This window comes from Centrocercus urophasianus, unplaced genomic scaffold, assembly GCF_019232065.1.
Source record: "Centrocercus urophasianus isolate 14NV4802_14NV808 unplaced genomic scaffold, USGS_Curo_1.0 seq_12, whole genome shotgun sequence".
NCBI lineage: Eukaryota > Metazoa > Chordata > Aves > Galliformes > Phasianidae > Centrocercus > Centrocercus urophasianus.
The window spans coordinates 45,706,426-45,734,018 of NW_024884364.1; the positions used below are offsets into that span (position 1 = coordinate 45,706,426).

General features: G+C 39.3%; 1 protein-coding gene across 2 annotated transcripts in view; it reads right to left on the bottom strand.

The window, feature by feature from the left end:
- Nucleotides 1–27,593, bottom strand: part of GLRA2 (glycine receptor alpha 2) — a 126,732-nt gene that overhangs the window by 10,559 nt on the left and 88,580 nt on the right. For both annotated transcript variants that reach the window (XM_042810437.1, XM_042810435.1), the window contains exon 8: nucleotides 16,987–17,136. In XM_042810437.1, coding sequence (XP_042666371.1) covers nucleotides 16,987–17,136 — 150 coding nt within the window. The remainder of the gene's footprint in view (nucleotides 1–16,986; nucleotides 17,137–27,593) is intronic.

The window sequence follows — 27,593 nt, forward strand, 5'->3', positions numbered from 1 at the left end:
AGCCTTCCCCAAATGTGTATACTGCATGCTTCATCTTCTATGTGTTCTGAGCAATAAATTCTAAATCAGTGCTTCCAATGCCTATCTTTGGGTGTACTGAAGAGATTGGGACTCACTTTGAGAGACTATGGCCACTTGATATCAAGGTGCTACTTTCAATATCAGCTTCAAGGGATAACACCTGGGGGAGGAAGGGTTTTGCACAGAAAATGTGCCCCTTAGTCAGAGCACAAAGCGATGCAGGAGACCCTGCAGACAAAGGCAACACAGGTTTCTACCTCACTGGACCTCCAGCAGGCTTCCAGGTAGGAATGCTCTGCCAGGATCAAGCAACATGGTGGCTCATTCTCAACGAGTGAACATCAACCTGACTTGTTTGTCCTCTGAACTGAAAACATGGCTGTTGTCTTAAAACCTCTAGTGAGAAATACAAACAAATTAATTAAGGAAATTATTTTTATAGCCAATCTCAGGTTGTCTCGTTCCTCCTACAGCTGTCACTTCTCTGTGATTCCTTTTCCACTTTTTTCTACTGTAAATTTTGAATCATTAATTCCTGGTTCTGCTCCTGCCTAGTTTCTCTCTGATGCTTTCATCCTTGCTGATTTCCAAACATGTGACCTCCATCTTCTACTTGCAACATTCGGTTCCTTCCTCAACCCCTGTCTGCTCTGGCCTCTGCAGAGCTTTCTGGGCTCTACAAATAAATTCTCTTCCTTGAGAGAAAAGACAAATCATTAAAATAGAGCTCAACCTTGCCAACACCACTTCTGACCTGAGAGGTTTTATTCGACCTTTTAAGAACAATCAGGAAATGGTTTACTTTTTAAAAATAGCTTACTTCCCCCTATATATATATACACAGAGCTTCTAATTGCTGAGAGAGATTCCAATACCACAAAGTATTTTGAAATGTATCACTATGCATTTATCCTCCTGTTCACGATGCACAAGCTGTGATACCAGTGTGGAAACCTGGAGATCACTGAGCAAGTTGTCACAAGGAGCTTTCTGTGCCTTTGTTCTGTATGTCTAGGGCTTGCAACAGGAATCAAATGGAGTTTTCAGAAAATGAATATAATAATTTCAGCAAAATCCAAAAGTGAGATTTTCCTTTCATTCTTGGTTTAATGTTCAGCAAAGAGAGTTATCATTTGTGCATTCTACACGTTGTTCCAGCCTACAGAAAAATCAATAATGAGGAAAAGTGTTCATATAGCAATAGATTAGAGATTTGGCATGCTCTAGAGTACTCCAATGACAAGTCCAATCACAGCAGTACAATCTGCTTCTCCTTATATGTGCTAAATTTATAGCACTGTGCTAATTTCTAAATCAATTTACACACCACCTACAGGAAAAAATACTCAACAGAAAAGTAATATTTGGACTTCGTGATTTATCTTTAGCAAACAGTTCGTACTTGTAAATGTATCTCCAATTACTCTCCACTCTCTTTTTAGAGAAAATAGTTTAGAAATCATTAACACTGATTATGTTCTTTTTAAAAAAAAAAAAAAACAAAAGAATATCTCTGATAAAAAGTGTCCTGCGATTCAGGTGTTATTTCCCTAAATTATTGTTCATTCATGTCTGACTAGAATTTTGAGAATATATGACAGACTGAAAGGTGGTCAGACTTCCATCTGGAGTCTGGACACCAGGACAATAGAAGAACACTGTTTTTTAGCTGTATTACAAATAATATATTAAAATGAACCTCTCCTGTGGAGAGGAAATTTTGCTATACAAGAAAGTTTAACTGTGCTTTCTCTTCAGCTGTCATTCAATTTATCTTTATAGAAAATACCACCTTCTCTTACAACATCATAAACACACCTACAATACATGTTCTCCCCACAATTTGGAAAGGAACGAAAATATAGAACAAGACCATGGCCTATAGAACAAGACCAAGCCTGCACAACACCGGAAACATCCTTCTCCTCAAACTTGGCTACTGAAACACTGAAGCATAGGAAGACAGAAAGCTGAGCCATGCATGCTCTGTTCAATGGCTACTGGGGGTCTCTACAAGTCTTCATCAGCATTGTGGTAGGACGGTTTACTGAAGATCCAGGAGCTTGCTCATATGTAGTGTCACTGCATGACATCATGCTGAATGATATCTTATCATCAGATGAAGGGCTGAGTTACCCCTCTCTGGATTTGAGGGAAGAAAATATTTCAAAGAATGAGACTACTGAAGCACCTCCTGAGGGGAAATCTGTGTAGAGGATATTTTAAATGTGTTTGCTGCATTTAAATAGATGGTTTCAGCTTGCCAGTCTTGGAATGGCTCCTAAAATAAACATCAGTATAAAAAATAAGGCTATTTGTTTTGGATGATTAAGAGAATCTGACTCATTTATCTGGGGTGTGGCAATTCCAATCACATCTTCATTTTAATTTACAGGCAAAGAAATAAATGAGGCTTCATTACTGTTTGTGCTGCTGGTACAGTGTATTTGGGATAATAATCTATGGTATTAGTAAATTGACTCACTGGACTGCCCTTGATCACGTTCCATTTTCTGTTTAGTGGGGCCCTCTTGAACAGCTATATATAACCAGGAATTAAAAAAGGAGAGACAGCTTTCTCTTAGATCATTACAAGATGATGTTGTGTTCAGTTTTCCTCTTGCTTCAAAGGTTGCAAATGATGTGATCTTTCCACCATCACAGATAATATATTGCTGCTGTTTGGCTTGTCACCTCCTCATGCAGAAATCCAATACTCCCCTCTTGTCACATATTCATCTCAGACGCATGTTCTATTGCAGAGCCCCAAATTAAACACTTACTGTATGCCTTCCTGCCAGTTTTCAAGTCTTGGCTTGTGTGGTTCTTCTCTGTCAAAACCCGTTAGCAATCCACATGAGCACTTGCAGTAAATATACAATCTCCTGATTGTAATTAAAATTCTGCATGCTTTTCTATTCAATAAAGGAAACTGTTGTGCATCTTAATCCATAGCTCTGCTCTTCTGCCACAGTTTTTAAATGTCTGATCACTGAACTAATTGCACAGGCAGGTTGTTTTGAGACTGTATCGCACATCTATTAGTTTTATCTATCTCAAAATAAGTATTGGGCTAATTTTGGCTCTACATGAGTGTGTTGAAAAATTGTTTTCTCAGTCCAGGCAGATCTTAAAATTAGGACTGACCTCTACAAGGGCTGGAGGATGAAGGGCAGTTCTCTGGAATAGGATAAGATGAGAGCAGAGGCTCAGAGAGCAGACAGCTCAGCAGGAGATCAGCACACGTTACAACATATAAACTTGTGTAGCTGTATTTCAGCAGCACATCTGCAGCTGTGCTATTGATGAGGAAAGGGGAACTGCAGAGCCTTGGGGACAGAAAGAACCTATTGTTATTCCTGTCCAGAAGGGTAAATAATTGTTCAGAGTCTTTTTTACTCACCTTTGTTCCAGGAGAGCTTGTGAGTCAAGGAGAATTACAGGGTGTAAATCAGAAATACTCACTTACAGGTCAGCACATTCACCAAGAGATATAATTCAGCTCACAGTCTCCCCGAGGAACAATCCCTCACAAATCTCTTTTAAACTCCTACCTGATGTATCAGGCACATTACAGAAGGAACTATTTAAAAGCGCTGATTAATATTTTCAGCCACTGTGAATCTCCCAGCATCCTGCCTGGTTCTGCCTGTGCCAGCTGGCCCTCGAGAACCCCTCTTGCTCCTGTCCTCTACCATCCTCCAATTCTGTGTGTGTAGTTAAACAATAGAAGTGGAATCAATAACTGGCCAGCCCACACAGCCATCTCTACATTGTAATGCTTTAAACATGCAAAGAGGCTAAAGTCTAAGCCTCTTTACTTCAAATGCCACTGGCAGAAGAGATCCCTGAGTTCATACAAATCTGGTACCAGTTCCTAAGAGATCTTGACTTTCATGTGGAAGACAAGAAGGGAGGACTTGTGGGGAAGGAAAGGCCAACCTTCACATTGCAACATATCCTGCCAATCAGTCTGGAGTGACCTACCTTGAGATTACAGGTGTCTATCTTAGGCAAAGACAGCCCAGAGCTTGCACAAGAGGCAAGGAACGCTACACCCCAAAAATGTTCTTTCTACTTTCACTCTGATGGATAATACCTTTCCTACAGGTGAGCTAGTTCATGTTTAATAGCTGAAGGAGATATTTGACAGACTCATGAGAGTTGGGTTAGGCAGCAAAGAACACACAGCTGTGACAGGGGAAAAGTGAGACTGAGAGCACTGGCTGAGATGCCATGTGCAGTAAAGTCATCTGTTAGCAGCACATGGTGTGGGAAAAATATTTGGGAAACAACAACTGTTAGCATCAAATCCAGCAATGAAAATATCATGTCATGCTACAAGTCAGATATTCAACTGCAGCTATACAAATACCCACAGGATAACTCAGCATAAAAAGGGGGGAAGAAGTAACTGAAGAGAGAAGGGTGACAAATCACTGGTCCACACTTGTCAGTAAAAAAAAATTCCAACAGGTTATTTCTGCAACAAGATAACGCAATATAAGCCACAAGGGAAAATGAACAAAGATCAAAGAGCTAATAAGAGACAGACAACACAAGCAACCCCAACCCCCAGTATCTGGAAGTAATAAAAGAACCACAGCATCTTAAATGAGCTCTCTGTATTTTGGGAAATACATCTTTTGTACAAACTTGGGGAAAAAAAAGAGTATTTACAGTTAGAAAGCAAGGCATCATTTTTTATGCTCGCAAAAATTACCCTCCTTGGAATTTGTATTATTCTCTCTCACACTCCTCATGGTTCCTATGAAAAAGTACATTAATATCTCACAATGTGAGTGTCCAGCACAGGTAACAGTAAGGGCAGAATAATAAAAGACCAGCTCATTAGTGACAAATACAGAACTGACTCTGCTACAGCTCATGATAGACAAATCTAGGACATCTCTAAAATAAGGAGCAAAATGACAGTGCTCAAAAACATCAAAAAAAAAAAAAAAAGAATTATAACAACTAGCTAATTGATTTGTTTTTCTGTAGGATCTGAAGCCAACTTAAAAGATAAAGGCATGGTACAACAGACGTGACTTAGTGTTTCATTATATATATTTTTTAATTATGGGAGCACACAATTCTGTTTTCCCCCATTGCATTTTCTTCCATCCTTGAATGGACTAAGGACCACTAATAGCTCACCAACTGCCATCTGAGAAAAGTGGAATGGTGAGATGAGCCATGGCTTACGCTGAAGTCCTCAAGTATGCTAAAATTGTTCCTGCTCTTGTTTGTATTGTTTTATGAACACAAATATATCAGAGCAAGGAAGAAAATGCGAATACAGAATATGCCTCATATAATTAGTGCTTCTCCTTTTTCTTTTGGCTCCGTTCTCTTACAGGCAAACCAAACCAAACTCTGTATTACTTTGTTTATTACAAATACTAACTGTATCCTCTAAATATGCATTGCAATTTGCAAAACCATTAGTAATCCTATTGCCTTTCATCTAATATGTAGCTTTGGTTATTCTTACTTCTTCATTAACCTTAAAAAAGTTATTTCTCCAGTGCCAGCGCCCTTTTCAGTCCGCACAATCCTGGCTGTTCCAATGGCCACACGTACTTCTAGTTGCACAAAAGCTGAGGAGGTAATACTAACAACTCATAGCAAGTTTATGAAAAGTGTTTTAATAATTCATAAATCATCACAATTGAACTGATTGCTCTATCCATAAATAGTGAAGGCTACTCATCACAAAAATACCTCCTCTGGCTTAGAAAGACTTTGAGTTGCAAAGTCCTAGGGCCCGAGAAGAAGTACTGAGGACATGTCCTCCTTCCACATTGACCTCAGGGCCTCCTCCTTCAGCAGCAATCACAGAAAGCATCCTGCATTAGACAGAGCATGTCCTAACATAAGATGCCTTTCTGTGGTTATCTTGTGGATCTTGCCACAGTGAAGAGAAGCAGCTGTTTGCTAAATAGCTCCCTCATCTGTTATAAAAATCTATTATTTCTACCCTTACTCAGAAAACAGATTTTTTTATAGCATGGTAAGAGGCTTGACTATTGCCAAGTTGATAGGGTAAGCTGAAAACAAGTGCTACAATGAAGTACACATTGACTAGGCTGAAAAGCTGAAAAGCAGATTTGAAAACTGGGTTGGGTGAGCAACTAAGATAACTTTGGTAAGCCAGGGCTGAGAAGAAACAAAACAAACAAACAAAAGCAATCCGTAAGCTATGATACTTTTGAAGAAAGTAAGTAACAGAAAAAAAAAATAAGAATCAACAAATACATGTTAGTTTTGCATGGGAAATCATTCCTAGTAATGCTGGTGAGGCTCCCTGGATAGAGTGAGACGCATGTTAATAGGCTTAGAGATAGAACTAAAATGAATAAACTCAGGCAACCTGAAGCCCAGGCATGACAGGACACACCAGCATATGAGAGCCTGGGGAAAACTGGCAATTACAAGGTAGACAGGCACAAATGAGATCCAGTGACCTGTGCAGGAATTACAATGAAAGGGAGAATAATATCTAAAGTATCTCATGCCACCTCTGCTTTTTCCCTTTAGACACAAGCACTTACATATACAAATGCCTGTGGAAGGACCTGTCTGCTAGAGTATTATCGGACTTTATGGTCTAATAAAAAAGCAGCAGTTGAATAGCTGCCTAATTTGCCGCTGTCTCTCTGTAAAAGATAGGACAAGAACTTGCAAAACTTGAAGAAAGGCAATTTTATTCTGTGAAAGCCTCAGGAGGGCTACAGAAAATACTGATGCAGTTTGTGTGGAATACTTATTCATTGTTAGCACCTTCATTGCATATGCAATTAAACACATGGTAGCACACATTTACAACCTAATTATTGTAATTAGGTACATAACAGTTAAAAAAATAGTATTAGACCTCAGTAGTATTGGACCTGAAGACCATGAATGAGGCCATACTTTAGTTTTTTCAGTCATATCTACTGTACAGCTTTTGCCTGTGATAAAGAAAGCTAGCGTAATTTAACAGAAGGTAGCTAAATGTAGGTCTTGGAGAGTTTGTGCTAGAGAGTGTCAGGGCTACCTCAATGCAGCTACTGATGTGAGGCTGAAGAGAAAACACACAACTTGCTTTCCTGAATGAAGTTTAAGAGCTCACAGTTGTGCAACTCAGATAATCCCTAATGAACACAGTTTGTGATCTCCACTCTTAATTAGCTATTCATTTGACAGATGAAGATTACAGAGCACCCAAAGGCAAGTCTCTGTAACCAGCCAGCCTGGGAAGGCTGAACAGAAAACAAACAAGCCAGTTGTAGGCAGAGAACTTCCATGTGACTAGCAGAAAGAATCACTTCAGAAAACTTTACAGACAGCAAGGTGAAGAGAGTGAGGTGAAATCAAAGACTTCCCGCCTCCTTGGATTTGTGTGATGATATCATAGAGAATTTAAAACCTTGGCACAGTGGCAGAATAGCTACATTTAAGCAAGTGAATTGTATGTGTGTACGTACAAATGCAGACACAGTGTTTGTGTGTTTTCAAAATTATACATACAGGATAGAAGTTTAATGATTCAAAGAGCTATGCAACCCCTCAAATGAAAGTTCCAGGCTTGATGCAGAAATTCAAAGCTACAATTCTGGACTTCTGTGGGTCCACATGTTTAGGTAATCACAGCAGCCTTTCCTGACCTTTCCAATCTGTTAATCTAAGAGCTAAAAACATTCTGGCATTCAGTATGCCAGACAAACAAACCCAAACACTGGAAAACCAAGCTTAACAATAAGAACACCAAGAACACCGGCAGTCTTTCTTGGCATTAATCTTGAAAGTAAAGAAGTGTTGGGTGGGCAGAACGAGGGCTGTGCCATCTCTGAAATGTCATGAGAACATCCCAGTAGCAGAGAATGAATGGGTAAATTCTTAGTGATCTTTGGCAGGACTTGGCAAGGAGTTTTCAAATGCTTCTGGTTTAAAACGGATGAGGATTTTGGGCAGACAGCAAGCACTCAGACTATTTGTACCTTCCACTGTATCTCTTCCTAGACCCTTCCTTGAGCAGTAGCAAAGAAAGTTTCATTTCCTACCACCCTCTCCTAGTTGGACAGTTACTTCTTTTCTGCAAGATGAGAGATTAGTGTTACTGAAAAGACGATAAAGAACAAACAACAACAAAAAGCCATTTGTGAGAAGTACCCAAATACAGATCACCATGTTTACGCTAAACATAATTTTTCTCTAGCAGTGGGTCAAATGAAATTAATATCTCTGATCATTACATCAAACTAAAAATGCCAGTAACTGTCCCTGAGCAATCAGTTTGCTATAAGTAATGATTATTACCTTCAAAAAGGAATTACAGTCTAGTTTAAAAAGAAAAAAAAAAAAAAAAAGTGTGTGAGAGAGAAAGAGATAAATAATGTACTTCAACACCACTTTTCTAAAAGTACTATAAAAACTGGATTTTACTGGAACCCATTAAGATTTTCAGACCTTGAAACAGCATGAGGTTTCAACAGTCTATTTAATACAATTTGGTTTTGCACAATGTCATTTGGACAACATCATTACAGAATGCTTCACAATTAATTACATTCAAATAGCAGCTTCTATCCCCAGTGGAGAACAGGATTAATTGGGTCAAATGTAAATACGCGTTTCGTGGATCCTACTGAACACTTGCCCATCTCACCAATTTACCATGTAATTTGATGCAACTGGTGTGTTATGCTCTGGAGATGCACAGAGCAAGCACGGTTACAAGTTAGATTGGAAATACACTGATACAGCAGTGTTGATATTCTTAGCCAATATTGTGTTTGGCTGTAAAAGTATGACCCTTTCATTCTCTTGCAGAAACACTAATCTGTATTTATTCATGTTGAAATTCTTTTCTGCTGAATTTAAAACTTAGGATGGAATTCAGAACTGATATAAAGTATTGTGATCAGCAAGGGATCAGAAGTTGTTCCCCTCCCTGATATCTTTACCTTCCCCTTGGAAAGAAAACTAACCATACCTTCAGTGAGAAATCCTGAGGTTAGAGCCTTGTTTGGTCTGGATTCTGGGCAGGAAAAGACTAAATATAAGCTACCCGTGTGGGATGAACAAAGTAGCCAACATGGGACAAAATTTGACCCCCTGTTGGCAAACCTCTTTTCATGACCAAAACCTTGGGACTATGATGTTTTTTTATTGCTCTATGGAGTCTCAGAAGGGACAATTTAAGTATACTCCTTCAGTCTTTTTCAGTTTTGATCATCCAATGTTTTTTCAACATTTTTTTCACAGAATTTTTCATGAAATAAGGTAGCCCAGAACATATTCAATGAAAGAATCACTGTATCTATAATAATCCAGAAAACAGAAGTTTGTGCTTACGTCAGGTAGCTTTTGAAAAAAAACACATCTTGTTGCTTTAAAGCATCAAAAATAAGAACACTCATTCCTGTCTCTTTTTTTAGCTTCCTCTGCCCTATTTTCGGTTTGCACTCTCCCCTAGGTATAATAAAAAATGAGACATTTGCACCCAGCCAGGGAGTACCTTTCATGAGCTGGAAAACTGCAGAGTTCATTTCTGGCATATTTCCTGCTGTTTTTGAGTAACTATCAGGACAAACTCACTCCAGTGAATTGCAAACTTCAGTCCCCAAGGCTTGTCAGTTCCAACCTGATCTTTTCAGCCACTGCATGCTGAGTAGGTACAAGAGAGGACTTGGAGCTTCTAAAGCAAGAGTAACACTACTGAGCAAACAATAAAACTCTATCAGGTACACCTTCAGGCTTCTCTAGTCTTATCAGTCCCAGGTGGCACAGCATACAGCTATTTCATAGTTCCAAATCTGAAATCTTGAGACTATTATTCTGCAGCTCCGTTAAACTTAGTTCTCTGACCCTTACGTCCTATTCATATCCTAATATTAAGGAATCATGTACTTTCAGACTGGTCAGCGTGAGTCTTTATGGTGCATAATGTCCTGGCTGCTGTTTTTTGGAGCAGCACCTGGTCCCTCCAGTACGATTATCTTTCCCTTTCTTCCAAAAGATACTCTGTGTTGCCCCGTTCTGATCATTTCAGTAGATACTAAGATTCATCATTTTGCAATCTTACCAACTTCCCATTGGTTCTCCACTTATCTGGTGCCCACTACTTATAGTCTGCCTTTAATTATAGAATGTTTAATGCACCCAATATCTGAGACCTAATAGGGTCTCTGAGTTCTCTCCTTGAAAGTATGGCTGTCCTTTTTTTCCTCTATGTCTTAGTTTCAAGTGAAAAGAAAACAAAACAAACAACAAAACACAGTTCATCATCATATATCATCTGAAGCTATATTACCATTAATCACAAATACTTGTTCTTTGTGAGTTTTCCTAGCTTCCCTCCTCCTACACAAGAGAAACTTGAATTCCACTTTTCACAAACTTATAAACTTCACAAACTTATAAACATTCCCTTACAATCAAACAAACAAACTAGTTCTCTATTCCACTTTGCCTCTTTGTCTGCATTTGTTTTTAACTGGAAAATCTCCATTTCCAGTAAGCTTAGTCTGTTCTGCTGATTACACAGCGGATTCCACCCCCAAGGCTGAACACCTTCTTTCCCTACAGATTACTCTTCATTTTAGGACTCACTGTGAGTCTTGGCTCGTGCCCAGAGCTAGTCTAAAGATTTCTATCAAGGTGTTCTTCTAGTTCAAAATGATGCTTTTGTTTAAATACTTGAAATCCCTACGGCAATTCCATTCAATAAATAATGAAGATACTTAGACCTATGTTAACTAGGGTCATTACTAGCCTATTCATGCTCACAGTACAAAGGCAAACAAGGACATTCAGATGAAGCTGCAAGGTGACACAGCAACACGTTGAAATGTATTGTGCCTATTATTTAACTGGTTCTGTGCAGTTGTACAGACTACTTCTTCAAGCTAAATTATCATTTTGGTTTCTTTACCTTCTGCTGGATTTTTTTTCTATGCATTTACATGAAAGTGCTAGTGTAATTGCCCTGGAGAAAGGAAAGTAACTGCAATATCTTGAGGGTGTTTATCTACAGCAAAAACTACCTGCTCTTTAATCCGCTAAGTAAGCAAGATGTCAGAGAGAGTGGAAGCCATTCAGGCTTGGATTCCTATTTTTCACAATGAAGCTTGTGTGTTAGAGCTTGCTCTGTGTGCACCAAAAATAGCTCAGCAAGAAGGGCTTTCCTTGAGCACTTCCATTATTCACATGATGCGGCATCTTACATAACGCACACCCTGCACGTTATCCCACCGAGTGCTGTACACACAGATGCTAGCGGACAAAAATTTCCATTGGGGACAGTAGTACCAAGTGTTTTAAAGGCAAAGGCAGGCTGTGATTTTTTTAGCTGACAGGTCTGGAAAATAAAAAATAGTCTGGGTTTCTGACCGTGGGATTTCGGTGTGATTAAAATGACAGCCTTTGAAAATCACAGTTGTTCAATATGTATTTCTTCTCCCTTTCAAAGATGGAAATATTTCATCACCTAGATGTGGCAGCATTTTTTTGGTGGCTACCTGCCTGCCCATGGGCAGGCTCTGTCCAGAGATCAGCAGTTCTCTTGACCATTTGGCCAGGTACCTCCTCCTTCGCTTAGCAGAGTTATCTTTTGCCATTGTAATCACTAAGTCTCAGTCCCAGCTCTGTCATTTGAAAACACCATTTGTGCCTCCCTCTGCTAATCTGCATGCATCTGAGCCCCCCTGGTTGCAGCACTGTTATTTGTATTGCTCCATGTTCCCTACACATGAGATTAAATTCTGTCACAGCCTCCAGCTGCACAATTTTTTTGTTCAAGCTGCCAAGTATTGCTTTTAACACTAACATTCCCAAACTTAACCCCCACTCTTGGTCATAGTGTAATTCAGGAAGTCATATTTGAGACACTGGTATAAATACTCGTGGACTGTGACTCATTTTGACTACTGATCATGTAACATAATAATTACTGTTTTCCAAAAGAGATGATAGAGGCTGTGTAAATAGAGCTCTGCTTCACTAGAAACCCATCATTTTGAAAAATAACCAAATCTTCTGTGATTATTACAAATAATATTTTAAAAAGAAGTTGTTTTTCTTCAGATGATCTGGCACTAAGCAAAGTTAGACTTCAATATAGTGCAACTGTATTACATCCTCCATACATCTGTATTACGTATGTAATACATCTGTATTACAATACAGATATATTACATCCTCCATACAACTGTATTACATCCTCCATACATCCTCCATTCCACCAGGGTCATGGCTTTTGCAGGCTGCACTCTCCCTACACAAAAAGTAATATCATATCGTACAGCAAATAAACAACCATTTATTTCAGCAGTGACATATGGCTACTGTTGAGTGCATTTCATTGTGAGCAGGAAGACTACACAGGTCTTTAGGATGAGCACTGAATATTTCCTCCAGCAGAAACGGTGTGGAGAATGCAGATAGGCTGAAGGGCTGAGGATACAGAGTTTCATTCCTTATGGAAAGTGGCAACAAATCCTGAACTGGACAACAGTTCAGTTGTTTCTAACACAGGGATGGGTCAATTGTTCAGCTGTAATTACAAGTTTTGGACAGTCAGCAGTACAACCTAAACTTTCCTGGAGAAGCATTAACCTTCCTGACTTCTGATAGTCTCAGATTTCTCGTGCTTTCATACAATGCTGAGGAAGTCACACCACTATGAGGAACACAACACAGCAGTAACAATAATGAAAGCGGGGATGAAGGCTTACAAAACTGAGAACAGTTTTGAGGATCAATCTGCTTAATTCAGGAATCTTGACCTGGCATGTCTTGGTGTCTATTTCTTCAAACTAGCTCTGAATAATGCAGTGTAAGTACTAAACCACCTCCCTTTTCTTCTGTGTCTTCTTGACTGTGCCAGTCATTTAACTTTTTTGTGACTTTTAGGTTTGCATTCTCCATAAGCCCTTAGCTTAGTAAGCAATAACTCAGGGAGCCACAAACCCTGCTTGGGAGGTGTCTTGTGGGACCACAGGATGTATTCCTTTCTGCAGATAAATGTCCTTCTCTTGAGCAGAAAAGTACCAAGCTTCATCTATGACAACACTGCTCCAGGAATCTCCACCTTACTAGAGCAAATCACTTTCGTGGTGGGAGTTCTCTAGGGGAAATCAACTCCAGAACATCTTCAGATCTCAGGATTTTGCAGCAAAAATAGTACAGAGATGTGGTCCCTCTTTGTGTAGTGCTGGATGTGTGTGTAATACACGATATTAAGAAGTAGAAGTGATATTTCCGCCAGTTTTCTGCAGTCAGAGAGTAGCTGGGTTTTAAATGAACCTAGCTGGACTAGTACCACTATGTGACTGATCAGACAGACAATAGCAAGTCTTTGTTTGTACTGGTTTTTTTTTTGAGTTATGACATCAGCTTCCCAGTCGCAGCATAGTAATATCGGTTTTATCCCTAAAACTTTCGTGCTTATGTTCATTTTTGCCTATGGGTAAATGTGATTATTTCTACAGTAGAAAGAATGCAGAAATGAAGACTCTCTTCTGCTGTTTGCTATTGTTGCTCTTTAAGTGAATGATTTATCGCGTTGCAAGCCCTCTAACATAGTTTTGCAGTGTAACAGGATCTGTGTTATTGCTTTGATTTTGAAAGCCAGTAATTCCCCTAGCAGTGAAGAAAATCCACTAAAATAATCTACATCTTATAATCACATAACTTTACAAACCTTGATCAAAGTAAGAGGCCTATTACAGCTCAAAAGCTATTTGGGCAATGATTTTTTAGTTTTGGAAAACCAGGTCCTGAAAAATTTAAATTCTAGTCCTTTTTTATTTGAACGAATGGATTTCATTTCTCTGCCACCAGTAGCAAGCAATGAGCAGAACACTAAGCTTGTTTCTCTCTCCATCACTGATTTTATTACTTCCACAACTCACCCGTAATCTGGATCTATCAGTGGCTATCATATTGCTTCAGATCTACTACACATCACACTGTGTACAGAATTTCAGCCCCACGGCTCTTCTCAAAACAAGTTGGAAAAAAACAGTGAAATACATTTTTTTTTCTTCATACTCCACTAGACAATGTTTAGGACGTGACAAGAAGGTACACCACAGGTTGACAGTTGAGAAATAAATACCATACCAGTAAAATGCATTTCATTATATGTACCTAGTTTGGTTGGAATGCAGTCATCTGAAAGATGACACAGTGTGGTATTTTCTATGTCAAAGCACTTCCTATGCTCCTGCACCACACTTGGTCCCCTAACTCCCATCCTCCCCATATATACAGGGCCAGGGTACAGAATACACATACACTTTCCTTAGGTTTGGAGAAGAAACAGCACAATCCAACCATGGAAAATAGCAATCATAAGGACGGGCCACAATAACATGCAACATGAAATTGCTGTTCATGCTGGGGACAGTACTCCATATATAGTGTGGGATATTTAGAAAAGAGAGTGCAAGAGGCTACTGGCGATGTCATGAAAATCATCCATTCTGCTGATTTATGACATCATTGCACATACTAAAGCTCTCTCTTGCTTTCTCTTTCTTACTACAGTTTTACCCTCAAACTTGAATTGCCGATCTGATTCACTGTCCCGTAAGCTGATGACTCTTTTCTTTGCAAGCCATTCATGCGCCTCACGGAATCGACGCTTTCATTCCCAAAAGTCATAGTCTGTGCCTGTCCCCAGAGTGTCAGCATACATAGCAGCAGCAAGAATAAGAACAGCACAATGGCAACACAACAACACATACATAACACGCAAAGAGAAGAATTGGCTCAGTTAGAGAAGACCATCATGCAAAACAATGTGAACCACTTTCAAGGCAAAACAGAGAAAATCGTGAAATACAAACTCATGTAAAGAGATGCAGAAAATGCTTTAAAAAGTGCTGGTCTCAGTATCATCATTCCCTATTTCGAAATTTGTGCAACCAGATTCGTAGAAAAATAATAGAAACCCTGTGCAAATGGATAAGTGTATCTTACACCAAAAGTGTTATCCAGTGCTTAATTGGGGAATTGTCCATTTTGTGTAGAATCAACTGACTTGCTTGAGTGGTCTCTTCAGATGATCAGGTTTCAAGTATCTTGCCCTTAATAGTCACCAAAATAATCATTCTGACGGTAGGTGAATGACTAACCAAAACCAAACCATAATCAAAATCTCATAATTTTCAAGTGACATTGTTGCCATACTATTACTTACCAGTAGTGGCGTCTTGGCAACTAGTTCACTTCTGAAGAAGACATCATACCCAAAACTGAAATTACAGACTCCATACATCATCTTCTGCTGTTGCATCATTACTGGAAACAAAGGTTTCTAGTGGCAGTGTATCTGCCATGTGTGCCTACAGACAGGCAAGCATTTCTATTCCCTCTCAGAATCTGAATGAGAATCTCAATTCATCTGACAACAGCATTAAATCTGAGGACAGTACTGGATTGCTTCCCAGAGCATCCATCAAATATTCCATTAGCTACAGAATAATTACTAGACAGACCTGTCAAAACACAAATGCCCTATGCCATTCTTGTTATTGCTAAAGTAAGGAAACCATTATTAGCAACTTGAAACTCACATGTGACTCAAGTGAATATTTACTTTGCCTAGCAATTGTTTCTGCGGAGATACAAACCTAAATGTTTCTGCTGATGATGAGTTCCAGTGAAACAAATACAGGAAGGATGCTATAGCTGTGGGAATTCATCATAAATTGACTAAAATCACAGAATCACACAGAATCACCCGGGTTGGAAGGGACCTCAAGGATCATGTAGTTCCAACCCCCCTGCCTAGCAGGGCCACCAAACACACACATTCAGATCAGGTTGCCCAGGACCCTGTCCAACCTGGCCTTAAACACATCCAAGGACGGGGCATCCACAACCTCCCTGGGCAGCCCGTTCCAGGGCCTAACCACTCTCCTTGTAAAGAACTTCCCCCTAACATCCAACCTAAATCTTCCCTCCTTCAACTTCGATCCATTTCCCCTAGTCCTGCTGTTGTCAGCCCTTTTGAAGAGTTTACTCCCCTCGTGGGTGTAGGTTCCCTTCAGGTATTGATAGGCTGCAATGAGGTCACCCCGCAGCCTTCTCTTCTCCAGGCTGAACAAGCCCAACTCCCTCAGCTTTTTTCAGCCAATTCAGTTTGATATCTATTCTTGCCTTTTCTTTTAACAAATAAGAAATCAGGAAACATTGACAGACTTCTTAAAAATATTTCCAGACTGATATCGACATTAAAAACAAGCCTCACTTTTACATTTTGGTTGGTATAAAATTATAAAATCATAATCCTCACAAAACATTCTTTTGTTAAAAAACTGAAGTTAGTACCAGTAACAACGTGTGAAGTTGCCCTAATCCTTTTCTTTTTTCCCAGTGGTTAGGTTTGCTGATTTCAGCAGGGAAATACACTGCCCAGTGCTGGTTTAGAAGTGAGGGCAGAACTGCTGATTACACCTACAGGGGACTATGTTAGAGAATCTCCAATTTTAGCAAGAAAAGACACTAGAAAAGACAGGTCTTAAGCATATGTTTATGTTAGCATTTCTGGATGAATTCTGAGAAATAATAATGCTAGTATGCTGTCTGTATCATTGTGTCCTGTTGTTCCTTATCTGTTAGTTGGCGCCATATAACAGTATTTGGGGATTAGAAGAAAATCTGAGGTCAGTCTAGCCTAAATAGCTAATAAGTGTATGGGTAAAGGTACAGCTGCCTCATCAATTTTAAGAAGAGAATAAAATTTTTGGAATCAGTGACCAGTCTATTGACATTTATTGATATATTTATGAACTGTAAATAAAGCCAGCAGATAATTTTCAACACCTTCTCAAAGAATAAATCACAAAAAATCAACATTGTAACGACACTGTCCATCGAGGGCAAGAACTGAGGTGAGAAATCAACCTATACGTCAAATATGCTGTCAGGGTAAAGTTGGGCACCTGGAGTAAAGGGCAACTATACCTTGTTTTGTCTTCTTTGTCTTCTTCGAAGCCTCAGAAACTCCTTGTGCTGCCGTGAAACAAAGTTGACTGCTGCATATTCCAGTAATGCAGCAAAGACAAAGAGAAGGCACACGGCCATCCAGATGTCAATAGCTTTTACATAGGAGACCTAGAAAGGAGAAGAACACAGCATATTTTTCATTCCAAACTTCTTCATAAACTGATGTGAAAAAGTAAGCACATTTCTGCATGTCATGAGATTCAATTGTTTAATGATGTGGGGCTTTTTGTTTTGGTTTCTTTTGCTCGTTTTGGTTTGTTCCCTTATGTGTGGCCACATGTACAAACAATACACAAATTATGAGCAACTGCCTTGCACAAGAGAATCAGAGTTTGTCTAACAATCACAGCTCCTCTTATATGCCCCAAACCCCAGTTTATCAGAAAGAATATGAATATAAAATCTATTGAAAAACTACCCTAGAACAGTTAGATTTATTGCCTTTTTTTTTCCCTCTTTCATGGAACAATATTATATCCATCATCATATTAATTAGCTGCATTTGCTATCAATAACCTGAAAGTAAACTCTGTGTACTGTATCTTAACAATTGATCTAACTTCATTGATATATGTGCTATTAAATATTCAGTCACAATCACTTGATCTTTATCCAATAACTCTATAAGTAAAAATAAAGCTTCACAGACATTATCTAGAGTAGAAATATCTAAGTACTATATGTCTTTGTTATAGTACAAGCCAATTCTGATTTGAGTTGTCCACAATAAAATCAGATGTATTAAGCATTGTAACGCCACAAGATTTTTTATCACATTACTCACAGCAGGCCAAGTATCAACCAATTAATGAGCTGCACACTATCCATATCAAAGGTATGTCGGCCTCCACAGCTACGTTTGCTCTCTGTCTTTCTTTGTAGTCTTACAGTTTTTAAGCAAAGATCTTATGATTAGGAAACAGCAGGATATCGCTTCTGCTTATCAGGTACTCTATCCAGGGTGGAATTATAATTATCTGACTTTTGTGTTTGCAAAGTACATGTGAGCTAGATACCTAAACTCCTTTGATATAAATAAATCAAGGAATGAAGAGTAGTAGGCATTTCTAGGATGCAGTACATCTGAGCTGTTTTAGATGTGTACTTCAGGATGAGATGACTAACACCTACTAGCATTTTCTGTCTTCAGGTTGGTATGTACGAGCTTAGAACCTCATGATCTCAGCATAGATGTGTGGGGCTTTACACAGCTGTCTACATAAAAGCATCACATACTTCCACCAGGAACTTAGCTATCATTTCCTAATCCAGCAGAGCACAGATCTCTGTTATCAAACAAGCTGGCTCTCTGAAGATGGTTCACATACCCAATAGCATCTCAAAAGGCATCATCACACTACTGAATTAAGATAAGAAAGATGGACAGCACCAAACTCTGAAAAACTATAATAAACAGGTATATGATGTCAGTGTAGTACTCTGCGGAGCAAACAGTTCAATGCTGTCAACATACACAGGACTCAGACATGACAGAAGAGAACAGTGTGTTCTGAATCTTCTAGTCCAATATATAGTAGACACAGTCTCCACCAGAGGAGACTCTCCTCTCACCCTAAGATGTTTTGCACACTCTACTAAAAATGATCTTGCTTTCATGCTCATGGCTACCATTTAATGATGAAGAGAAGTACCTCTATCTCTGCAGATTTTTGCTCATGATCACCATGTGCTGGAATGGCACTGTATTTTTAAAGACTGTAGAACACTTTTTGTTAATGCGTAATGAAATATACTGCACTATGTGCTCCAGCAAGCAATATGAGAGGAGAAAGTAACATTCGAAACCTTGCAGGAAAGATACACAGCTCCATTTTGCAGATCCTGAACACTGAACAGGATGTTTCATAGGAGTCAAGAATTGCTATTCAGCCTGCTTTAGGGAAGCACACACTGCTGCCAGACTATAGTCCATCTCTGCACTGTAGTTGGTGCCCACTGCAAGGTTCATAGGATCACATGCCCAGGCTGAGTTAAAGAGGAGCATTTAGCAGGCGAAGGTGATACTATGGATCTGTGCCTTTCAATTAGATTCACCGCAGGCATGCAGTTCTCTCTCACAAGCATAGAAAAATCTTACAAGTTACTTCTTGACTGAGCAGCTGTGAAACCCAATGAAAACTCTGCAATATCCAAGACATTCTGTGCCACAGGCTGAAGCTCAGTAGGAATCAACTCACTGTAATTTCTGTAAAATGCAGCTGAGTTTATGATGTTTGTTACCTTCCTTGAAGGGGAAGCTTGTTTTCCTTTACAAATGCCTTGAGGAGACATAATAGACATGCATAAACAGCTGGACTGTGATGCCAGAGACAGCACAATGCAGGGAGCTGAAACCATGAGAATCAGCATTTGTAACTGCAAATCCTGTCCTGGTGGGTTCATAGCAGTGATGGCAAAATAAAAAAGGGAACCGTGAGTTAGACTTCCAGCCACTGACAGCACTGCCATAAATGGCATCCACATTGCTGAGCTAGATGGATTATTTTAACTCCAGGCTGCTGGTCTGGGATCACGATATACTTGGCAGGTATGTAGCTTGTTTTACTGTTTAGTCATTGCTGCACCACAGAACAGCTTTAAGCAAGCAAACAATGAAATTATTTTCAACAACGCTATAAAAACGGAAATATGTAAATTCTATAATAAGTGAAATCTAACTCCTTCAATTCAAATTATTTTTTTATGATTTTATTTGTATGTCCTTGATATGTCCAAAATTCTGCTGCTAAAAGCCTAGAAGTCTATGCAGCACTCTGAAGCAAGGCTTATTTCTAGCCATTCCTGTGCCTGGAAAACTGTGGATCTTTCACATTAAGGAAGTCTTCCTCTGGTGTACATTTCCAGGGAAGAATTAAAGTGGGTGACCAGATTTAGAATGAACACTTTGGTATCTAGAACATGAACAAAGTAAAAAATCTGGGTCTCTCTCTGCTCTAGATGAATGTCACCTATCTTCCTCCCATCTGGAAAGGGCCACAGCCACCAGACCACTTACCTTTGAAGTGGGCTTCAACCAGCCACCCCTGCTGCAACTGCTACACTTTGTATGAAAACACATGGAAATACATAAGTTTAGGAACTGGAAACAGAGCGTTCTCTTCTGAGATGTAAATCTTAACCTCTGGAACATTAAATCATCCTCTATCTCTGTCCCAAACACATGCAGGAACTGAGAGGGCCCTATCATAGAGAATTTTATGGTGGCTGCACAATTTCCTCTGGGATATGAGCACCAAAAGGTTGTGAATTTGATCTGCACACTCCAGGTGAATGCTATAACCAATTGCCTACCAGATGCTGCTGCTTCTCACTGCAGCTTCTCACGTGTGAATGAAATGCCCTTTTCTGGGAACTTCTCAGCATTTCCCACTTATCTCCACAGGAAACTCTACTCAGCAGGCTCTGCACTGTATCTCACTCCTAGATGCTTATTTCTCCTTTGCACTGTAGAAAGAACTTTTCACATCTAATTTTCAGTTAAAAAATACTGCTGAGTGACACACTCGTAGAAGCTGGGGTCTGCACAGTCAAGTGCTTTGTGATATCACTGGCACTTTCATTGCTTTGACAGGTTCTTCCAACAAGTCCAAAGAGAGTTAGCGCACTGCTAGCAGCTATAATTTTTCCCAGATTACAATCTAGCTTGATATATCCAACCAAAAAGCTAACATCATGTGCTTCAGTAAGGACCTCATTGAACAATACTGAATCTCCAGCTTCCTTAACTATCTGCTTGATACAGAACTACAATGGTAAGAAAAACCTTGAATCACTTCTGTAAGGTTGTATCTTGATGTAACCCTGATAGTACACTGGCTCCATTTACTTTGCAGTAGTTTGATAAACAGTTGTTTGGAAAATTGGTGCCATTCAGCACTGTCACGTTTATAAAGCATATTAAGACTTCCTTGCCCTTTTCTTTCTTTAAATAGCTGCTCTGTTTATTTTATTTATTTATTTATTTATTTATTTTGAGGAAGATGTGGTTAGTTAGGGATATTTAGTGGTTCCTACTAATAAAAACATGAATTATTCCAATTTTTCAGTTGCTCTAAATACTTTAAAGTCAGATGTTGAGGATATTTTTCAGAGTGAATCTGTCTGCATCGTGAGTCAAGCTTGATAAGACTGAGCACAGTAAATGTGACAAAGAGACTCCCTTCCCATTTTTCCCCATTTCTTATTCTGCCATGTCCACTGTGTAAATAAAAGAACAGTTGGTGCTCTGTAAAGCACTGCTGCATCACCAATGACCTCACTGAAGTTCCTGGAAACAAAAGCCAAAGGATTACATTGTTCATGAAAGTCTTGAAAAGATTAAATCTTCCACTCTTCCAGGACCTTTAATTGTAACACTGTGAATCTCTCATGGCTTCTCTATACTTTCCAAATATAGCCATGTGTCAAAAACAGAATGAAGCACTCTTCTGTGGAAAGAAGCTGAGGGAAAACATGGTCATGAGTCCTGCAATTCGGCAGCTGTCATTTGTTGACATTTGTGAGTCAACCGAAATGTGAGCTCTATTTCTGCTGCAGCAGAAGCCTCTAGATACAACTGCTTTATCTCTCTGATCCAGTCTAACAGGTGTGAAACAGGAATAAAGACACTTCCATTCTCTCCCACTGTTCTACACTGAGAAAATAAATTCAATAATCAATGTAAAGTGTTCAGAATGTGAAAAGAATCACACATTCACTCATTTTGTTTGATAGGATCTGACAAAAAGAATCTTTGAGATGTGATATGAAGACCAAGCCCTGTATTTTGTACAAGGCAATGACATCAACAGTGGGATCGAGCACACCCTCAGCAAGTTTGTGGGTAACACCAAGCTGTGGGGTGTAGTCAACACATCAGAGGGATAGGATGCCACCCAAATGGACCTAGACAGGTTTCAGCAGTGGGCCCAGGTGAACCTCATGAGGTTCAACAAAGCCAAGTACAAGGTCTTGCACCTTGGTTGAGGCAATTCTCATTACCAATACAAATTGGGGGATGAAACAATTGAGCATAGCCCTGCCAAAAAAAGATCTGAGTACTGGTGAGTGGGAAGCTGGACATGAGCCAGCAGTGTGCTCTCACAGATGAGAAAGCCAACCATATCCTGGGCTGCATCAAAAGACATGTGGCCAGAAGGGTGAGGGAGGTGATCCTGCCCTTCTACCCTGTGCTGGTGAGATATCACCTAGAGTACTGCATCCTGATGTGGAGTCCACAGTGCAGGAGAGACATGGACCTGTTGGAGCATGTCCAAAGGAGGAGCACAAAAATGATCCAAGGGATGGAATACCTCTTCTACGAGGACAGGCTGAGAGAGTTGGGGCTGTTCAGCCTGGAGAGGAGAAGGCTCTGGAGATACTTGATAGCGGACTTTTAGTATCTAAAGAACGGCTGTAAGAAAGAAGGGAACAGACTCTTCAGCAGGATATATTGTGACAGGACAAGGAGAAATGGTTTCAAACTAAAAGAGGGGGCATTCAGTTTGGATACAATATGGGTGGTGAAGCACTGGCACAGATTGCCCAGAGAGATGGTGGATGTCTTGTCTGTGGAGACATCCAAGGTCAGACTGGATGGGGCTCTGAGTACCCTAACGTAGCTGTAGGTGTCCCTGCTCATTGCAGGGGGTTGGACTAGGTGGCCTTTTAATGTCCCTTTCAACTCAAATGATGCTATGATTGTGCAATTTTTCAAATAAGAAATTTTTTTTTGCTACTGGGAAATCTGCAATTTTGAAATACATTTCTCCTATGTATTAGAAGAATTTGTTGGGAAAAGAGTCGGAGAAGTTTTCAGATTAAAAATGTAGAAAGTGAAGAAAGTAACATTAAAAAAAAAAAAACAATCTGAAAAAAGAGTTAAGTAAAAATTCCTTCCAATACTAGAAATTGATGTTGCATTAAATTTCATTTTAGTTTTTCGAATCAAAGAACTTTTGTGAAATTACGTTATCACAAAACTTGAATTGATAAAGAAATAGATAGCTCTTTCTAGCATATCAGTTTAATATAGCTGAAGCTGGAAGCACCAGCCCTGTTTTTGCCACATTTCACAGGCAGAAAAGTTTCTAAGTGAAGAACATGTTGTCTGTATCTTCTTTTTCTTTCACTGTTTTTATGCATCTTTCTCTTCAAGCAAACGTTTCACTACCATGAAATATCATCATATGTCACATGCTAACAAAAATTCATTTCAGAAAATGTGAATTACTTTTCCAGTCCTAAACTTTCAGGAATTTTGTACTATTCTGTTATTGCAATGCTTTCTGGATCATTATCCTTTACACCCTTTGAATTTAAAGGGTGATAGTCACTGTGCAATACCTTGTCTGATGAGATCAGCAAGAATTTCTAGCTAGTGAATAGCATGGGATAAAAGAGTCTATCAACTTTAAAATCAATGGGATAGAACTCCCTGTAAGAAAACCTTCATGAAGAATTCAAGCAAGACAGCTGCCCATCATGGCTGCCTTTCAGACCTGTACTCAAAGGCATAGGATTCTGGAGGACAGTAAGAAGACAGAACACCAGTTTTGCTGCTGGGACCTCCCTCTTCTACATTCAGTGATAAACAAGCATGCCTGGAAATCCAGGAAAAGTCCTCCAGGCCAAAATAATATGCCTTCCTTTATTTACCTTCTCTGTGGAACAACTGTGTGTTCAGAGAATGATAGAAACTAGGCCAATTTTTCCTGTCTTGTTCAGTCTTTGGCTCTAAGCCAGAGAGTACCTTGAGTTAGGAATTGGAGCTCTGCCTGTGCTTGGGAATGAGTTCATGAGCTGCAGAAGCTGTTTGACCTCTTCTACTTCATCAAAAATAAGGCAGAAGGTGAGAACAGATCGGTAGCAGGAAGAGAATGAGACCATCTTTGTGATGCTTACACCCACTACAACACACTAATTAGCAACAGGTTTTACTGCAGAAAGGAGTACTGCAGAGACCCCAGAAGATCAGTGTGGGGAATGGAAGAGGAGAGAATGTTAATAAAAGCTGTCATCTGTCAAACTGAGACTCGTGGTAACTGTTTTGTTTTTTTTTTTTCATCTTCAAGACTTCAGCATTCACATTCTTTCCCTTATGTACTTCGTAATGAGAAAGTTTCAGCCATCAGAACATTAACTATTGGGTAAATGGAAAATAACCATTTGTACTCTGGGCCTGGTTTAAACAGGTTCACTGATGAATGAACCCTGTGGAAGGTGTAGGTGTCTGTACTGGCTCTGGCTATGATAGAGTTAATTTTCTTCACAGTAGCTCATATGGTGTTATATTTCAGATCTATGGAGAAAAATATTGATAAAACGTTGATGTTTTCATTATTACTGAGTAGTGCTTACACTGAATCAAGGACTTTTAAGCTTCTTACACTGCCCTGCCAGTAAGGATTCTGGCAGTGCACAAAAGTTAGGAGGGGATAACACCAGCACAGCTACCCAAGCTGGTCAAAAGGACATTCTGTACTTCATGATATTATGCTCAGAAATAAATGCTGAGGGAGGAGTCTGTAAGGCTCTCATTGCTCAGGGACTGGCTGAGCGTCAGTCAGAGGGTAGTCAGCAATTGGGTTTTCTTTTTCTTTTTACATATGTGAAATGGGAAAATCAAGTCCCAGATGTTCCACTCAGGAAGCCAGCTACTAGTCAGAGTAAAATACTTGGTCAGAGACGCTCACAGAAGTTTGGTTGGCTTGTTGGATGAATGAAAAGAAAATGGCAGTGTTCAGTGAATGTGAAACACTCTTCTCCCAGTTATTTTAACAAAACAACTCTATTAATTGAGTTTAATTGAATAATTGAATATAATGCCTTGTATGAATATTAATGAATACATTTAATTGAATAAAATATCTTGTTCAATTCTATTTTTTTTTCCAGAAACATCTTCCTCACCTTCCATTTTGAAATAAAAGGTGGAAAACTTTGAAAACAATAAACAAACAAGAAATAAGTAAACTAGATAACATTTAATTTCAAAATCTTTACACTCTCCCTCCATTATTCAAATTCCATCTGAAACTATCCACCAAACTCATCAGGAATTCTTAAGTCATTTCAGTCACCCAAAATTGCCTTTCTTCAGTCAATAAACTATTCATCCAATTTTTTTTGCTCTTTTCTGTCACAGGTTCTGCCAAGTCATGAGATGCTAAACCTCTTGCCTACCACTGACGCAGAACTAAAAGTTGACTGTATTCTAGGCACAAAAATATGGAAATATGGAAACAATATGTTTTTTCAAAGATGGTAAGGGAGTTAAGGTTTTACAAAAGTGCTGGGGAGGGGCCAGAGGAGGTGATCACAGATGAACAAAAAAAGTTCAATAATATGGCCAACAGCTATTTTAGTGCTGCTTACCATCCCAAAGAAGCACAGACCAGGTATTTATTTGTGAGTGGTAACTGACACCACTACACATTCTACTCCCCTGCAAAAGAGAAAGCAAAGTGCTTTTACCTTCTGTGAGAGTGGGCCTGGCTGCTGAGACACTACAGGTATTTGACACATTCAGAACCTCTCCAACATAAGGTTGACAGTTGATTCAGATGACATGAGATTGTATGATAGTGCAGTGTAGTGCACTATCTGCTGGAAGTGATAAAGGAGTACAGAACAGCAACTGCACACTGGAGACCCTTATTTCTTTAAACTGTGTAGCTATATTTTACATGACATATTACAAAAAACTGGTGTTCCAGGTAAAGACAAGCTATTCTAGAGAGGCAATAAAATATTTCGTTTTATCATGAGTTGTATCTATACATACTGTATGATCTTTCTTTTCAAACAGCATATTTCCACATTTGGAAAATGTAATTCCATAAATACAGAATCAGTTATCAGCTCAGTGAAGCAAGATTGTTTGTTTTTCTTCCCCAAGGACACATGAAGTATTGGCATATTCATCATGTGTCATTTTCTGTGATCTTACGGTGTAGTTCCCTCTATTTCCCATTCCTGGCAATTCATTCTTTCTGTACAGGAATTTTAGACAAGATGCACCATTTCCACTTCAAAGACTCTTTACTTCCTTGAAAATAGTGTGACTATTTATTTTTTTCAGACAGAAAGAAAAATATACAAAATTATACAAAAAACAAACAAACAAAAACAAACAAACAAACAAAAAACACCACAAAAACAAAAACAAAGAACAACAGCTTAAGGTATTTTTTCAAACTCAACAGTTTGCAGCTGAGAAAACAGAGGCGTGTGGTGGGCACAGATAACGGTTTTGGCAGTCAGTTTGGGATTAAACTGGTGATTTCATTATGCAGTGATGATGCAGGAACTGGCTGGCGTCTCCTAGTGGGAATGAAGCAACACTCTTATTGGAATTTTGACTACGGTCAAAAGACCAACCTTGCAAAAAAAGTGTCCAACTTTGTGTTGCATCATTTTCCACCAAGATTACACTAAGCTGGGAATGTCAGTTGCATTAAGGCCAGCTCAGGCTGCTAAATAAATGGTTAACTGAAAAGCTAATATGGGAAAAAATGAGTTATTTGGAAACAAGAGGTTCTGGTGACCCTGCTGTGTTGAGTTTATACCTCCACAACAAAGTCAGAGTGGAACTGGCAGTGAACGGATCCACATCATCATCTGCAAAGTACAGACACGTAGGACTGGTTACTTCTGTCTGATCATGCCCTTGGCAATCCATGAAAGAAAGAGAGACAAAAGTACAATTTCTTCTGTTCATAATCAATTAGGACTTCTGTATCTACCAGGGTATTTCTGATTCTTCTCATTGCCCCAGTTCTGAAAAACACACTGAGCAAAAACAAGTCAGGGGGTTCCATCTCTCCCGTCTACTCAGTCACATCCTGAACACTATGTGGAAAGAGGAAACTTTGGTGCTTGTCACTCTCCAGCCTGTTTGTCTCACTCTGCTCTCTTGGTAAAAAGGCTTCTGGTTTAACAGACCCAAAATACCGTGCTTTGGTAGTTGGGGTGTAGAACAAAGACAGCCAACCCTCACCCTGATGTCACAGCAGGAGGTGATACAATTCTATCAGATCTCAGACAAACCAGTAAGATCCACAGTTTGTGCCTAAGCTGCCTCACAAAAAGACCTGCAATATCAAGCAGTTCTATCCACTGATATCCCGCACAGTCTCTGCTCTTTTCCTCAGCCTCATTCTGTGTGATTTGTTTGGTTTGGTTTGGTTTGGTTTTCTGTAATCAGGAAAACAATATTGAATGAGAACTTACAGCTATCTGACTAAGTCATTTTCCTTCCAAAGCAATCAGTTTTACAATAAAGCCTTTAGAAAAAGGCAAAACTTTCTGCCCCCACCAAAATACATGGGACTCTCTGCATTCATGGACTCCCCAGAGATTGCTGCAGCATCTCAGCACCCCAACAGTTAAAACTTCAAGTTTGGTTTATGAATAAAGAAAGGCCAAAAAGTAAGTTTATATTGCCAGAAATAATGTAAATAATATGAATATTTGTGACATTTCTTGTGTATGCACAAAAAAACTAAAAACATATCAGTGGAGCAATGGTGATCAGTTTATGAAGGTGACAAATAAAGATTGAT